We start from the raw sequence: 17,897 nt of genomic DNA, 5'->3' as shown, positions 1-17,897 counted from the left end.
CCTTCTCCATGCTCCAGGTTTGGGACGGGCTGGGCTCATCTGTTTTGCATTGTGCTTTGAAGAAGCGTTCTTAGCATCTGTGTACTATGGCACAGATGAGCTCGAATCCTCCTCATGTGATAAAATTGTGGAATGGGGCAGGGGATTGTTCAAAAATGAATGCCTCCAAACAGCTCTGGATTAACCATTAGGCACAATAGAGAGCCTATGAAAAGGTTTGGGGCCTACAAAAAGATAGAATTTAATCAAAGCAAATTATTATTTGCTTTACTGTCACAAATATAATATGTCTTAAGTAAATGTAAATTAAGTATTAACTTTGCAGTTCTTTTTGTTAGCAAAATCACAGATTACATCTTCAACTTTCATTTTTTAGCAAAGTGAAAAATTGCAACTGAGAGGAGTGCAAGTAAAGATAACCCTACCTTTATATGTTTAAACTTTGAAAAACAGCACTCTTCTTCACAACTGGTTCCCAAAATGCAAGTTACATTCTAAAAGCAATGTTGACATTTGGAAAAGCTGTTACCAACTTGTCTATTATTTGTGCAAGGATAATTAATGCCACTGATTCCCTGTCTGCAAAGATAGAATCACAGAATAGTAGAGTTGGAAGGGGCATGAGAACAATAGAAATTCATTTGTGAATTAATGTTTGAAATCTGATGGAAAGGTGTCTATTAATGCCCTTGTTCTAGAGGCCATTTCATCATTGAACTTATTTATTTATTTATTTATTTATTTATTTATTTATTTATTACATTTTTATACCACCCAATAGCTGAAGCTCTCTGGGCGGTTCACATAGATCTGTCCCCAAGAAAACTAAACCTTCCATTGGGTATGGCATAGGGCACTTGCCATATGCCCATCTCAATGATAAGTTTATCTGCTATAGGATGGAAGGGCTGTGTGCGGAATTTATGACTGGAACTCAAACCTAGGTCAGTATTATCTAAGGCAGCTTCTTAAAAAACATATTCTCTGTCGTTTGCATTGCGTAGTCTCCTTGTAATTGGATGTGAGCTCTTGCAGCAGCACTCTCATTGACTGAGTTTGTCCATGGGTTAATTAACCCTTGAGGTGCTGCAGTGTACTGACCACCATTTTGCTTGCATATTCAAAATGGTAGCCAGCACACACCACATCACCTGAGGATTAATTAACCTATGGTAGTTTATAATGACATGCGTGCTGGCTAATGGTTAGGCAAGGTTTTCAGAGCTTAGCCTGCTAAATTTTGTTAAGGGTGGGTATGTCTTGTCCTAGTTTGTCAGTGTTCCCAACCATAGCAACATTTCTGATTAGCTATGTGAGAGCAATTGATGGCAAAATTCAGATATATTTAAATGTGGGAGAGTGTCTAAGACTTCTGGACTCTTGATTTGTGTTTCACTGTGAATGTTTTAGAGGTTAGAATCTTTCCAGGGCTGTGCCCCACAAGCCGAAAGTAACACACACATCACCCCTGTGTGTAGATATGTGATTATGATCTATACCATCTAAATAATTATCTACCTTGGGGACCTACGATTATGAGAGTGTCGGGCCTACACTGACTTAAATTCAGCCCTGCCTCGAAAACTGTTTGACATCAGACACGGATAAAACCCTTTTCTATTGAGAAGTAGCTAGGTCCTTTCACTACAAATTTTGGCCAGCCAAAATTTAGAGATCCCAGAATGTTCCATTTCTTAGAAAAATCTGAGAGCAATAAAATGTAGATAAAAATTATACAAAAAGAATTTATTTATTTATTTATTACATTTCTATACCACCCAATAGCCGGAGCTCTCTGGGCGGTTCACAAAAATCTGGGCGGTTCACAAAAATGTAGTAACCCCTTCTTAAGAATCACATGATGGCTGAATCCAGGCTGGGTATAACAAGGTATTCATTGATGGAGCTAGGGGTGGCAACGGCTGACAGAAAGCTCTGGCGTGGGCTGGTCCATGAAGTCACGAAGAGTCGGAAACGACTGAACGAATAAACAAAAAAAAAAAAACACATTGCATTCCAATATTTTGTAATATTTCATAATACTCTAATGTAGTTAGGGGTCTAAATTTCAGTCTTATAGTACCTTATGAATAAGTAGATCAGAATTCACGAAGCAGCTAGACTTTTGATTCCTTCAGAGAATTGACCCTTGATGCTATTCCAGGCTGTAAATAATGTATATCAGCCTCTTCATACAAGGGCCTCAGGACACCATTTCTTTCCTTGAAAGGAAACCTAAAAGAGAAGCTGTCAAGGATGATTTAAAATTAATACCCCTTCTTAATTCATGTCCTTTTCTGTTTTAACTAGGTATGGAATTGGCAATCAGAGGAATGTATTGTTCTGAAAGGTCACAAGGAACCCGTCAAGAATTTTTACCTTCTAAAACACTCAAGCCTTCTTTCATGGTCATTTGATGGAACAGTTAAGGTAAATAATAAGACAACATACCGACAACTTAGATTTGTGCTTATAGTTAACTTACAGGAAAACAAATGCAAATTACGTGAAACTTTATACATATTTTTTCAATAGTCAAAGTTAAGAGCATCCATACATGCTATTTAGAGGCGTCTTTTTAACTGTAAAATACTCAACAGATGAAAATTATTTTTGTTTTTTAAAAAAGCCATCTGCTGCTACGTAAATTTTCTAATGCGAAAATTGATAGCAGTAGATTCACGTGAAGATTTTAATATTACAGCTCTGGAACACAGTTACTGGAGAAATGGAAAGAGATCTTATTTGCCATGAAGATGCTATACTTTCTTGTGCTGTTTCACCTGATGCCACCATGTTTGCCACTACCTCTGCTGACAAGACTGCCAAGGTCAGTAAATATTTAAATACGCCCTTAATATACAGGGAATGATCTAACCAGAAGAAAATATATGTATATTTCATGTATTTATTTATACATATTTATACATATTTATTTCAGTGAGATAGAGAATTATGCATATTTGTTACCTATCAGTAAGACCTTGAAAGTGCCTAACTAGCTGTATCATGCTGTATCAAAGGGGTGGGCAACGTCAGGAGGTCAGAGGCCATTTTTGACCACACTGTGGATGCTGAAAATAGGGGGCAGGAGGGGGTTCAGCAAGGCAGTTTTGACCCTATTGGGGCTCCAGAGCTTCTCTGAAGTCCCAAAATGGAAAAGATTAGCTTTCAAAGAAGCTAATTTTGACACTTGGTGCTCTGTAGCAGCCTTGGATACCATTTTGGCTGTAGGACTGTATGCAACCGACGGGTCGCATGTTGCTCACCCCTGCCCTTCTTAACTGGCTCTCTTACTAGTCAGTAACCCTCCTAAAATACAATAAGATACTATAAGCACAACCCAGTCCACTGTAGATTGAAGAGTTGTGTGCAGATCTACCTTCCCCCTTCTTCCCCTCCAATCCCTGTCCCCATCCCATGGTGACTGGTCAAATTTTGTGTCAGACTATTATGGGGAATTTGTGGAATGTGCACACTTCCCATATCCCCATCCGGCATATGTGAAAATGTATGTGCAGGAATGCACATAATCCCAGACCTAGCGGTAGAGCACGCACATAAAAATTTGGGGCAGGTTGGGGGTGCTTGTTGCTTCTGCAAGTTATGTGTATTATTAAACATATATTTGTTGAAGTCAGGCCTAGTGGAACTGATTTTAGGCACCGATACTTGGATCTCTTAAGTCATTGATCTACTTTATGACCTAACCTCTGTTCCTTCTCATTGGATCAGAGGAAATGAATCATGTTTAGATTTGCCATTTCTCTCTTTCAGTCACCCAAATCTACTCTATTGCTTCTATCCAATGAATTACTCAGATATTCAGATTATTGGATAACTGAGTGAAGAACCAACTAGGAGTGAACGTTGCCCTAACGTACTTCTAAGACTTGTCCTCCTAGCTTAAAGTGAAAACTTCCTTCTTGAACTGTCAGTTAGTAGCTTGACCAAGGAAATATTAGTCTTTTCTTGGGCAATTTAAATTGACATTACTATTCTTACATTAAGTAGTATTTGTTTATAAGAATACCAGGGAAAATATCAAGTGCAGAAAATCAGAAATAAAGAGAAACAGCATTCATTGCAATCTTCAGTTCTTATATTTCAGTTGAGTGGAGTTAGCCAGGCATGTTAAATACGAAGGTTATTTAAAGACTAGGATCCACATAAGAAATATATAAGAGCCAGTGTGGTGTAGTGGCTAGAGTATCGGACTGGGAGTCGGGAGATCCAGGTTCTAGTCCCCACTCGGCCTTGGGTTCCTTGCATGAAAAAAGGCGGGATATAAATGCAATAATAAATAAAATAAAATATCTGAATTAGAAGCATCAGGTCACTCTTGGCAGCTCTTTTGTGCCATTGATGGGATCAACCAGACAAGTCATTTTCAAACTGTATTGCAGGATACCCTGTTAATTCTTACACATTTATAGGGTCATGGTCAGTAAAGTCAGTAAAAAGAACTTAAGAAAATCCCTGCTGGAGCAGAGCAAAGGTCCATCTGGTGTAACATCCTGCTTCGCCCAGTGGCCGGCTCCCCAGAAGCCTGCAAGCAGGACTTGAAGTCAGCAGTCCTTTCCTGTTGTTGCTCACCTGCAGCAGATATTCAGTGCTCCATATAGACATAACTATTATAGCCATTAATAATTCTGTTCTCTGTGCACTTTTGTTACCGAGCAACATGACTTGCATCCATTTTAAATCTACCCCAGCACCTTGACTCTAGAAATCTCCAACTTGTCTGGGAGTGTAAAGCAAAAGCTGGGGAAACCAGGATGAGAAAGTAAAGTACAGTGTACACCGGTTATCCTCATTTAGTACATATGGCAGCTTTCTGTCAAGCATCCTTCAAAATAGGGATCTGCACCCAAAATATGCACACAGCCCCCTTTTACACGCAGAACGTGTGCGCAAAACACCTAAAGCAAGGAAGCCAAATCCCATCACCATCCTCCTCCCCAACCCCCATCTTACTTACTTTGTACACTGTCTAGTCAAAGATAAAGGGGAACACACAACATTGTGTCCCCCCTCCACTCCCCCTTCACAAGTCTCTATCCAAGAAAGCTCTGCACAGGACAGTGCTTGAGGAAACTGAAAGGGCTCCATTTTCCCTCAGTTCCTCATCTCCAGTTGCCTGTCACCAAAGCACAACCTCCTGAACTACTGCATCCCTCAGAAAAAGAGTCCCCATTCCCCCTCTACTTTGGAATAGGTAACATCTGCACCCTGATTTTGGTCTCCATTTCACCAAACTGTACTGCCTCCAACTAAACAGTATTTATATTCTTAATTCCTTCCTTTAATCCAGTTAGGATCCCCACGTGTCTACTTGGCGTCTGTTGCCTTCCCCAGTTCTTAGTTGTTAGATTCCTCACACATCTATTTCCCCTTATCTGAATACTGCTTTAATCTTTCAGTTTTTGAAATCACTGCATATTCTATTATTCTGAACTCTCACTTGATTGTCTATAGCTTTTTTTTTTAACCACCTAGGTACCCCAGTTACTCTGGCAGCGTGCTGTGATTTTTGGTTATGGTTCCTTCACACATGTCACTCAGATACACATGCATGGTTAGACAAAGGCACTTGTTTAATCTCCTTTTAAAGCCATTTAAACTAGTTGCCATCACCACACCTTCTTGCAGTGAAATCTATTAATTGTGTTTTGTGTAGAAAAAGTACTTACTTTTGCCTGTCCTAAATCTACTGTCAATGGTTTTACTGGATGATTTTGCATTCTGATATTATGAACGATGGAGAAAAACCTGTGCCCACTTTCTCCACACAATGCAGGTTTATAAATTTCTAATACATTCTCCTTAGCTGTCTTTTTTTTTAACCTAAACTAAAAAGTCCCAAACAAATCCACCCACCTGCTTATATTGGTTGCCCTTTTTCTGCACCTTCTGCTCTTCATGGTAGCCTAAACCACACGTGTAAGGAATTTTAGCTTTCTGTGTTAACAGTTTTGATGTCTGAGTAGATGAGGCACAAATGTCTATTATAGCTAGAATGTTCACAATAAACCTAAAGTACTGAAATATAAGTTAAGCATTATGTTTCATATGTTAACCTTTAGATATGGAGATTTGAACATTCATCTGTTCTTCATAAGCTGAATGGTCATGAAGGCTGTGTGAGATGCTGTGCTTTCTCCCTTAATAATGAATTGTTGACCACAGGAGATGACAATGGAGACATACGGGTATTCCACTTAATTGTTATTTTAAAATGATTTATTAATAATTTGGAGGAAACAAAACTGTAACAGCTATGCGTTAGCTGTGTAGACCCATGATTTTTGCACAAATTGGTACTGCTAAGACTTGTTTGGCTGATTGTGTTCTGGTTTTGGCACATATTAAAACAAGGATGTTATAGAAGTGGAGATGGATTTCAAAAGCAGTTTCAATTATGACAGAAGATTACTAATGATGGGAAGAAAGAATATGTTTAACTCTAAAGAAAATAATATATGTGGGAAACATTGAGAGTTTTAGAACATAATTATTTATTATAGAAACCATGAGAATGTCAAATATTTGATTAATTTTCAGGAGAACCAAAGTCTTCCAAAGAGAACCATCCTCTTCCAAAGACCAGTCACATACTTATGACTAAGAAATGTGTGACTTACTCTATGTTTCTGTTTAATTTTTTTCTTATGTATTGCTTCATAACACTTGCTTTATTGTCTGGTTGCTTACAATGTTATGTTGTTCTGCTTGTAATTAGCCTTATTGAGCCACCCTGTACAGTCCATCCTTTTTAGCATGTGTAATTCTCTCAAACCCAAATGAGAGCTTATAAGGAATGCAACTGAGAAGGGAGGTATCAGTGTGCAACTAAGTATTGTCTGTTCCCCTGATGGCTTCAGTTTTGCTCCTAACCTGAAAAACCAAGGGAATGCATGGATGTCTGGAACCTATGTTGTTCCAGACATCCATTCTTCAAATGTTATGTTACTCTCCTGCCCAAGAGTTTCTGTCTCTCTTGCCCGGCTTCCCCCATTCTTTCTGGCTACCCCGTTTGCTTGGAATGCTCTTCCAGAGCAACTACGTACCACGAGTTCCATTGTAGATTTTAAAACGCGTTTGAAAACTCATTTGTTTTCAATAGCTTTTGGTATTTTAGCTTGATCTTATTACTATGATTATTCTCTTATTTCTGCTTTATGAACCCCTTCCCCCCTTTATATGTTTTAATGTCATTTTAGATTGTAAGCCTCTAGGCAGGGTATCACTGTTTTATTTGTATATTTTGTACAGCACCAAGTACATTGTTGGTGCTATATAAATAAATAATAAGCAGGCACAATATGTGAGATTGTAGAACGTCATTACTGCTTATATGCCATGAAAGGTAATAATTTAGTGTAAACAAAAAGAGCTAGAGCTGTTCAGATTTTGTAAAATCTGTTCCATCTGTGTTTCACAGTTTGTCAGGTGCCTTTCGTTCCATTGTCCACTCACTGTCGGAAGCTCTTTTTTTCCAGTTTCCAAAATTTGCAGAAATTTGCATTTGAGCCAATTTGCACTTGCAAAAATGTGTAAATCCTCTCCCTCCCAAATATGCAAATACCCCTCAAATGTGCATTTTCATGCTTTAGCCTAGGAGGGAAATGCAGTTTTGGCCAGTGCTTTGTTTTCTAATGTATTTTTCTGTGACTAAATTTGCTTAATATTCTGGAAAGTAAAAAAAAAAAAAAAGGTCTGCAAGTCTGTGGCTTTCGTAGACCCGAAAACCTGGTCTGCTGTGGGATCCACAGGTTGGATTCATGGAAATCAAAATTCATTTGATTCTATTGCAGATTTCTTCAACATCTCTAGTTATTTACCATTTCAATACTCTTTGTGCATGAGTGATTTTGTGCGGGACTTAACTCTCCTCTTAGAAAATCTAGAATGTCTATTAAGGATAGACATAGATTTTAAGTTTCATGAGTTTAAATAATAGAATGGTAAATTTCAATTAGGTGTTAAAATACATTTGCAAACTTGTGGAAGTTTTAAATAACAGGGTGGACAGATATGTCAGGAATAACTGAGGTATAGGATATCCTACTTTTAGGTTGGGGAAACTTTCTGCACCGAGATCTTTAAAATTTATTTTTATTATGAATGTTTTTATATTGCCCTTCAGTTATATTCCTAGGGCAGTTTATAAAAGAATAAAACAGTTCAAATGTTTGGACTATAAATATAGCTGCTGTTACGCTACATGTTTCGTTTTAAATTGTCTTGCTTGTGTCTCAGGTTTGGGATATCGCAAGAGGTGAGCTGCTTCACCTCTATTCCCGTGCTTCAATAGGTGAAGGTGAATCTGCGCATGGAGGTTGGGTAACAGACCTTTGCTTTTCCTCTGACAGTAAAATACTTGTTTCTTCTGGTGGATACATTAAGGTAAGCTCAACAAAAGTGCAATTACTTTTTTGCTGTTTATTTTAAAATGAAATTTTAAACTTATTGACATCACTATATATAACTAGCAAATTGCCAGAATTTCAGCTTACTACACTTTGGTTGCAGATAAAGAATAACTCAAATATCCCAAAGACCTTGAATAGATTTTATAATTTAACGTTGTATCAGTCAATCATCCTGAACAATTCTGTTCTAAAACCTGAATGTGAGAAAGGAATGGTGTGCACATATCAAATGTGTTGCTCAGTGGGTAAAACATGACCCAGGTTAGTGGTGGCACATCTGTAATAATGCTGCATTCCAATTTTATTTCTTCCTAATTGGGAACATGTTTTCTCTTCTTTCTAGTGGTGGAATGTGGATACTGGTCAGCCTCTACAAACATTCTACACAAATGGAACAAATCTTAAATCATTGCACGTGTCCCCAGATTTTAAAGTATGTGTGACTGTTGATAACCTTGGCATTCTTTATGTGCTACGGATTATGGAATGAATCTGGTTAAACCTGATTGTGACACCTTTTGTAACAGTAGCGTTTTGAGCCAGAAGCAGATTCTCCCAAATCCTGTTTAACGTTCATGAAACTGTGAAGCGTTTTATATTCTGGCATGCATTACATATAGGGTACGTTTTTTAAAAAATCTGAATCTGCACACTTTTTTTCATTTTTGTTTGATTGGCAGTATTGAGTTTGATTTGCATTTTGTAAGTAGTTTTTCTCATGGTTAGTTATACTGAGAACATTTATATGAAGTAGTATGCTAATAATCACCGAAAGGAGTATGAATGATCTTTGAAAGGAGTACGATATGCTGAAATGCTGGCGTTGAACTAATAACAAATGTTTCTGAGCCATAGAGGTACAGCTCTATAAAATACCATGAACCGCTATTGTACTTATGCGCAAGTTTTCTCCTGAGGCATAGGGTATCTTAAAAAAAACCCCACTAGTTTGCTGTTTTATATGAATGGTATACAATGTGAATAATTAAAACATTAAATGAATGTAGCATTAAATGGAATACTATTGTATTTACTAGAAGAAGAGATTTGTGCTTCTCTGACACAAGGACAGGATTCACATGATTGTGGGAGTAAAAGAAGCCATTGTGGATTCTCCCCCGCACATGCAACACGTACACCCATTGTTACATAATTACCCATGCTGCTGCATGTTGGCCAAATCCATTTGCATATCGTGGATTGTAGGGTGGCTATGAAGCCACCCCTGTCAGGCAGGGTCTGGACAACACGGCAACCCACTCTGCAGCATGGGTAATTATGTGAACAATGGACAAGGTGGAGAGGGATAAGCCATGATGGCTTCTTTTACCTCCATGATCATGCGAAACTGGCCATATGAACTTAGCACTGTTTTTCTGTATTGCCCTTCTCATAAAGCAGGCTGCAAATCTCTGAAATCAAATTTTCCATAAATTCATTGGAGACTGACTTATGTACTCCTTTTTGGATCAAACTAAATGTCAGTGATTGCCAGCTCTGCGGAAAATCTGAACGAAGTAAATTACACCTTCCTAAAAACATAAGTTTTCATTTTTAATGGTAAATTTTTGAGTATATATGATTTTTGCAAATAAAAAACTTCTGATAGTGTAATCTTTTTTTTAAATGCACCTTTATCAGAGATTTTTCTAGACTGTATTTTGTCAACCTTGAGACTTCAAATATTTAATAGAAAATCATAAAATAAAGTTATTCTTGTTGAGTTGTAATTTCTAGGCAATGTGTGTGGCACCCTATTGGGCTGAATTCTAGTCAGATTCTGCCATCATCGTAACGTCATTGGAGCCAGTCTGGTGAAGTCAGAAGGGCCAAGTTACAAGAGTCCCATACTAGTGCTTTTGGAGTTTGTGAGTACACACACTACATCTGGGATTTTGACAATTAATGTCAATGGAATTTCTGAGCAAGTTGAAGATTTGTAAACTTTGTGCTTGTAAAGTAGTAATTGTAATTCAGAAATACAAAAGTAATTTCTAGTAATAATTCTACCAACAGATTTGAGTAACACTTGTTTCAAAGTAGTGCAGAGTAACCCCTTTGGATGGCCATCCAGGAGGGGTTAGGCAGTGGAGAGGGTTCCCCTCCATCTTCCACCAGCAGGGGACGTCTGCACTGGAGGTCCCATTTATTCTAGTGGAAAGTTCCATGGGCATAAATATATCATCAGTAGTAGTGCCCAAAATGGAGTGAATCTGGCGTTCCATACACTGGATCCAAAGCCCATCCATTTTTCCAATAGGAGCCTGGTGTAGTCTTGGGCTGGCAAAACTGGTGTGGTCATGGGCTGGCAAATTAAAAAACTAACTAACTAAAAAGCCACCCATTCCACTTGACACAAGCCAACAGGGCTTTGGAAGTAGAGATTGATCTGCCACTTCCATCCCAGGCCACTTAAGATTGGTCTGTTAGCTTTCTGAAGAGCCATTTCAGTACTTTATATGTTATGTATTTCAGATTAAATTTAACCATTTCCTTTCTGTATTTGCCAAAGTTCATCTCAGCAGTTAAAAATACAATATTCTAGATGTCTAGGACAGCTTTCACCAATCTGCTACCCTCCAGATGTTTTGGAGTACAACTCCCAGCATTCCTAACCACAGGCCATGGCAGTTGGGGCTGATGGGAATTCAAGTCCAAAACATCTGGACAGCATTAAGTTGAAGACTGATGTAGGATAATCTTAAATTGTATTAATTATAAAATATGCCATAACACACATGTTAAACTTTGCCTTTGGGTCCATTTGTTTTTTCTAGAATAGATACACTAGAACAACACGTTTTAACTAACAATATCCTTTGGATTTTTTAAAAAAGAATTAATTGAGGTTTCAGTAGCTACAGAAACTGTTTTCAGGGGATGTTCTTCAAATTAGATTATCTAAAAAAAATTCTGCTGGTGCTATCTATTGCAACTGAAGATAAAGAAAGCTAGATAATTAAACTGGGGATCGTTGGTCTATTACATTTGGAGGGAGAAATTGTTTCCAGTTTATCTGGCATTACAAAAGATAGGAGTACTAATAGCATCTCAAAAGTTTTGCTTTTGGCTACACTGTGCTGCTTTTGTGTTAATTGGAATATATCTGTGCATCAAGGGAAATTGCTGAATTTGCTGAGCATGCTGAATTTTTTAAACGTTACTAAAACTTTGCCTTAGCAAAGTTGCTGGGTTTAATTAAACAAGTTGGTGCATCTTTAAATAAATTATTTTTATACAATGCAGAATTCTGTGTATTTTTTTCATCTTCCTTTGTTCATCCAATTTGCTTCTTTTTCATATTGGTGCCCGTCCCTTTGAGTTTTTCTGTTCTCATATTGTGTATAAGGATACCGTCTAGAAAAGAAGGGTGTAATGCTATGGCATTGTCAATGCTATCAGTGGCTACTAATCATGATGTCTATATATTAACTCCAGAGTCAGAAATACAAGCAGGAGAGTGCTATTGCTGTCATAGCCTGCTTGAAGGCATCCTATAGGCATCTGGACAGCCACTGTGAAAACAGGCCATAGGCCTTTGGTCTGATTCAGCATGGCTCTAATTACGTTATTATGGAATAAGCCCCATTGAACATAACAAAACTTACTTCCAAGTAAACATGTATAGATTGTGCTGCAACTAGGTCTGAGGAAAGAGAATGTTTTTTTCTGTGCCAAAACTCAGAGGCTTAAATTCAGTGTTGCACAAGTGTACTTCTGCTGACACAATGGGACTTCCCCATCCCCCACCTCTGCATGCTCTTCCCCCCTCCACATGCTCGTCATTCAGGAATATAAGGGTTCCTCCAGGAGTCTGCAATGGATGTTGCAACAATGGAGGGCAACACCCATCTTAGTAGCATGCTAAGGCACTGAAAGAAGCTTCCTACCCTTGGAATGGATCTTGACCTCTGTTACAAGAACTCCAATATGAAAAACTGCCCACTTGCAAAGTTAGGAGCTTGAATCCAGTGGTGTCTTTCCATGAGCGGAACAGAAACAGCTGTAGAAGGGATTTGCCTTCATCCTTCTCCATGCCCCCAAATCTACTCCAGAGGGTGCCCCTTGACTGTAGTTTCTTGACATCATAGCCATTGAAACAGTCTTTCGTAGTAGAGAGCAATTTGTCATGTTCCATTTCTCATAACAGAGAACAAGGTCCATATTATACATGTATATGTATAATATACATATTGTATATACATATACAACACCAGGGGTTGGAAACCTTTTCCAGCCTTTCCTTCCTAAATGAGTTTGGGATGACCCCCTATGCTCATGCATCTTTTCCTATTCCCCTTGCATGCAGTGGTTCCCTCTGTCCTTTCTTTTGTTTATATTATCCATAGTATTCCCTGACATCCAAACTAGCAAATTACGGTTTGTGCTGCAAACCAGAATTGTAAACCACTGTGCAATACAAGTCTGCAATCCTGTTTTGCAAATCACAAATCACACTCATAGTTTCGATGGAAGAGCAAAGTGCATAATGCAAACCAAAAAGGGAAGGAATTGAAGCAACAATGGGAGAGGGTGTGTGTGTGAGGACTGTTCCATGGTTCATTTTTATAGAACAAAACTTTGGTTTACATTTGGCTTAGTTCAGAGTGTCTGGGTGTCCCACTCCTTTAAAAAGAAAATTTACTGTCTTTTGAGTGTAGGGAAAGTTGTGGATTGGGGTTTTATTGCCTTGAAAATTTGGTCTTCTAATTATGTCTGAACTCTCTGTTGCTTAGTGACCAGCACAACCATTTTATATCCTCCAATGTGAGCAGAGTGGTTGAAACAGCTTATGGCATCTAGTGGCTGCTCTCTGATATTATCATGGGACATGAGAAATCCCTCTGCTCTGCCATTTTGAATGACCCTCCCTTGAAAGAAATATTTTTGTTGTTCTTCCACCCCCTAACCTCCCTAGTACTTTAATGTGTCTCATAAACACTTTTAAAAAGCCATCTTGCACTGTTGCAAGGCAGTGCTTTCGTAGTAAATCCCGTTCCCTTCTTCCTTTCTATAAAATGGAATCAAACTACATTAAAAAGGAGGCTGGAGAAAAATGGCATTGCCAGCACTGTGACAGGAACGAATTCTTCATCTAGAAGCAGCCTAAGAGAGCTGTAAGTGAATTGAGATTGTTCAGGCAAATACCAATTATTTTTCATTTCCCTTGAATTAGTCCCCTTGAGAGTTTGAAAAGCATCGGAGTTTGGCTTTGCTATGCACAAATAAAAAGACATTGCACCTCTTTGGTTTTTATCTCTGCTATTTGCTGTACCGCCAAATAGCTTAATTTTAAAGCTGCTAAAGATTTTAACTGCTTGAATTTCTTCCTTTTCATTTCAGAAGCCAGGCAAAACTGTTACCATACGGTTGCAGATGTTGGGCAAGTCATGCTTGCAAACCGATGACTGCTACTCAACATCTAAAAACAGATTTTTCCTGTGTGCGTGCAGATTTGAAAGTTTCACTTCTGAAAATGCTGAAGGAATCATCTATAGCTGGCCACTTGAAACAAACACATTTTCAAATCTTTGACACAGCAGAACATCAATATTACTGAGAATCATAGAACCTTAAGATTCCATTGGGAAGTGCTTGTTGGCAAACGGATTGCATTGTGGTTATCAAGAAGAAATTGGTTAAATTTTCTCTAACTTCTTTACCGCATGATGTGGGAATTGTAATTCGTCTTGGGAATGTATTGATTGCAAAGTAATGAAATATGATGGCTGTGCCTTCAAAGAGCTTAACTGAATTTTTGTGTGCTTTGTTTTTGCTAGGAGAAAACACAACACGCTGCATTTTGGCAGAAAGAGAGCTTGATTAGCTCATTGCAAACTTTCCAAGAGCTTGTCATATCAAAATGGAAAGTAATTTTTGAAAGAAAAAAGTGTTCCTTGGTAGATAATGTTAGAAGAATGGTTTCTGCCATCTTTTAATTGCCTCTAACATTACAGTCCTTTTTTCATTCAGTAGCTTTGCTAATCTGTAGATTTATACTAAATGTCCTGTCCTGACTAAATGGTTTATAGGCACTCGGAAAGACACACAATTGCTGTACAAGCAGAATGCTCCATTCATTTCAATAGAAGAAATACCTCTGTGTGCACGTCCCTTGTGTGCATACAGCTTTCCCCACAGTTCAAGTGAATGACAAAGCCAGGAGTGCATTGGAACTCTCCTGTAGTCACAAAGAACTACTGGATTAAGATTTCTAAGCATTGAATTTAGGACTAGCATGAAGTCTCATGAGAAATAAGTGTGTCACTCTGAAGTGTTTGTAGACAAATCATGTTTGACACCAATAATGGTTTAAAACTGGTTGTAATATGCCATTACCATGGAGAAATAAAAACATTTACAATGGTATAATCCTGAAAATAGTTAGTTCATCATCATCAATCCCGCCTCTCCCTCTGGATCGAGGCAGGGTTCATCCAAACAGTTATCTTGTTGCTTTGTACTGGTAAATGGGGTTGTTATATTCTCTGTAATTGGGGATCAAAAAGAGATCCTTACACCCTTGTATAACTTTTAATGCCTTGGTAGGCCGTCAGCTGAATATAATGATAATGCAAGACTCACTGAACAGATTTTCCAGATTCTACTGTGGAGGATAGGCCCTGGAACTATACTGGTTCTGATTGGGAAAGAAGTCTTCACCCATCTCTTGCCATGGTATGCACAAGAAAGGCTACATAACTAGTGAGTATCTGCTCTTGTCCATGTCTGTGATCATGCTCAAAACCCTCCTAGTCCTGCCCTATGCCACCTACTCTTAAATCCTCATACTTGATTGCCACCTACCTCCTGCTACCTACAACCCTCCTGGCCTTAACACAGATTGAGGAAAAATGACTTGTCTGTGGCCAGATAGTAAGTTCGTGGCAGAAAAATCTTTGTACACAATTGCCCCATGACTTCCTGTTAGTTTTAGTTCCCACTGTATAATGTGATTGAGAGAAAGAGATTTGGCCAGCACCAGAGGAGGATTTTGTTTACTGCAAATGCTAAAAAAAACCTCTTGTGCTAGAATTAGTTGTGCAGACATGTTGGTGAAAGCAGATTATTTGCATTGCTCCATAAACGCCACTCTGGAAATGTGAATAGAACAGAGTGCCTCTCAATATGTGCTGAATATTATTTCCCTGTCATTAAGTAACCATAGTGAGGATCCATTTACCTGAGATGAGGGAGAAAGGGCATCCAGTCTGATATGGGCAATTTCCAGCCTGGCCACCTCTTATTTTAGAAACACTGCTGATCCTGGAAGGCAGGTGGACCTATTGAGAGAAGGCAAGGAGTAGAAGAGTAAAAGGGCCAAATAGTATGATGAAGTTTTAAAATATAGGGGAGGGATTATAGAAGGTTATATGTAAACCGGGGTTTGAGGAGCCAGATAGGGAAGTGATTTTGTGCATGGGAAGTGAAAACAGGATTTAGTTAAAGGGTATTTATGGAGGAATTTAAAGCAGTATGGAATGTGAGGCAGCAAGCCAGGGCTTTTGTGAGAAAAATAAAGGTGAAGGAAGTCTGAAATAGCATTGCAGTTCTATACAAGAGGGATGCCTTGTCTTCCAGCTCAGTTTCCTTGCTCTCTGCTTGCCAATCCACTAAAAATCCTATGATCGTATCCATTCAGGAATCCCTATGGGAGGTTTGGCAGGCAAGGCAAAACGAAACTGGCATGCTGGCTAACCTCCAATTAGCAGCATCTGGGGAGATGACATCTATCCTCCTCCCCCTCAAATGTATTTAGATCTCTACTGAACAGAAAAAAATGATGTCTGTCTTTGGGGCTGACATTGGAAGAATGGACTAGTAGGAAGAATAGTGGGAGCCACCACTCCATTGTTCTCAGTGCTGAATGCAAACATTATCTGAGGATAACCACACGTTTATTTATTTTATATATTTATTTACAATATTTATATATTGCACCACATCCACAGATTTCAGAGCAGGGAATAACAGGACAAAAGAGTAAAAACACCACATTAAAAATTACTATTTTAAAAAGAAATAAGAGTTCTGGTAAAATCGTGGCCAGTCACTCAAGGAAACTTTCTTAAAACGATTAGGGAGGTGTCGGAAGCAACACTACATTGGTACTTGCCTGACCTCCAAAGGCAGGGAATTACATAGGAAAGGAGACACCACACTGAAGGTTCTTCTCCTGGTGGACTACAAGTGGAACATAGGTCCATGTGGAACCACCAGGAACACACCCTCTGATGACCTCAGTGACCAGGTTGATAAGGGAGAAGGCGTCTCTCAGGTATCCTGGTCCCAAGTTGTTTAGGGCCTTTGTACACTAGTACTAGAACCTTAAACCTGGCCCGATGGTGACTAGGCAGCTGGTGCAGTTTCCTCAGCAATGCAGGTGCACGCTGAAAAGGGGCAGCTCCCAACATAAGTAAAATAAATGGTCACTTCCTTTTCCTGGAAGCCAGCTCTGATGTGGTTTCTGGACAGAATGCGTTTGCATATGTTTACTACTGTATAGTAGGCTTTTTTTCAGGCATGCAAATGAAGCAAGGTAGTTTGTAAGTTTTATTTCCTAACCAGGATAGCAGCGAATACTATGAACAGTGATTGGGGGGTGGGGTGGGAGTCCACTACTAGTGGGTCTAGGGGGGGAAAACCTCCCAGGCTTAGTCACTTGTAGTGTGGAAGACAGATGACTATAGAGCCGACCTGTATAGCAAAATTAGTTCATGACTTCATCTACATATTAACATATGCATTTCCATATAGCACTTACCTTCAAATACCTCCTTACTCAGAAGTTTTCTGAAAGTGGGGTGTTGGGTTTTTTTTTTTTTTTTTGCCATCACCCAGTTCTTGCTATCTAAATGTATTCAGTTTGATGCTCCTATTTGATGCTTCATTTATTTCTGTGGTGCCATCTTCTGATCCCCACAGCATAATATATGTGGAGTGGCTGTATGTGTCCGTGTAAAATAAGCTAAGTTAAAAGATGATGCCTTGGAGAATTAGAATAATAATGATTTTGAGTTCTTCTGCAATACTGGCTTGAAGGAGTGTTAACTGGTCAGTTTGAAAATAGAGGTGGTTTTCTTGGCGTAAGTCTTATAGGTGAATTGGATACATCTGCTTCAGCTCCATTTATGCCGAACCCACCAATTATTGCACTTTCTTTCCAGCGTGCATTTTCTTTTCCCCCCAAGATACCTGAATGATGAGTCATCTTATCTCTCGGCAAAGGCAATTGAACTCATATTCAAATAGCATTGTCTCTCCAGAAACATCACCTTTTTCACAGAGGAAGCAGGTAACACACCATTAACGTGATGTACCAGAAGTAAAATGTATTATTATTTGCTCTAGCCATCATATTTTTATGACTTTATATGTGATTTGGAAGCTTTAATTTATTCTTCACTGACAGCTAGAGATACTTTGATCAAAGATCCCTGTGCATGTTCTCCTACTACGTGC

At 38.7% G+C, this 17,897-nt stretch overlaps 1 protein-coding gene across 2 annotated transcripts in view; it reads left to right on the top strand.

The window, feature by feature from the left end:
- Nucleotides 1-11,676, top strand: part of APAF1 (apoptotic peptidase activating factor 1) — a 50,861-nt gene extending 39,185 nt beyond the window's left edge. For both annotated transcript variants that reach the window (XM_063133723.1, XM_063133724.1), the window contains 5 exons: nt 2,311-2,430; nt 2,705-2,830; nt 6,087-6,212; nt 8,263-8,409; nt 8,779-11,676. In XM_063133723.1, the coding sequence (XP_062989793.1) occupies nt 2,311-2,430; nt 2,705-2,830; nt 6,087-6,212; nt 8,263-8,409; nt 8,779-8,925 (666 nt within the window). In that variant the 3' untranslated portion in view covers nt 8,926-11,676. The remainder of the gene's footprint in view (nt 1-2,310; nt 2,431-2,704; nt 2,831-6,086; nt 6,213-8,262; nt 8,410-8,778) is intronic.
- Nucleotides 11,677-17,897: the final 6,221 nt, after the last annotated feature.

Source organism: Elgaria multicarinata, chromosome 9 (genome assembly GCF_023053635.1).
Source record: "Elgaria multicarinata webbii isolate HBS135686 ecotype San Diego chromosome 9, rElgMul1.1.pri, whole genome shotgun sequence".
In the NCBI taxonomy this organism is placed as follows: Eukaryota; Metazoa; Chordata; class Lepidosauria; order Squamata; family Anguidae; genus Elgaria; species Elgaria multicarinata.
The sequence above is the reverse complement of the archived record's forward strand: the minus strand, read 5'-3'. Positions and strand labels throughout refer to the sequence as shown.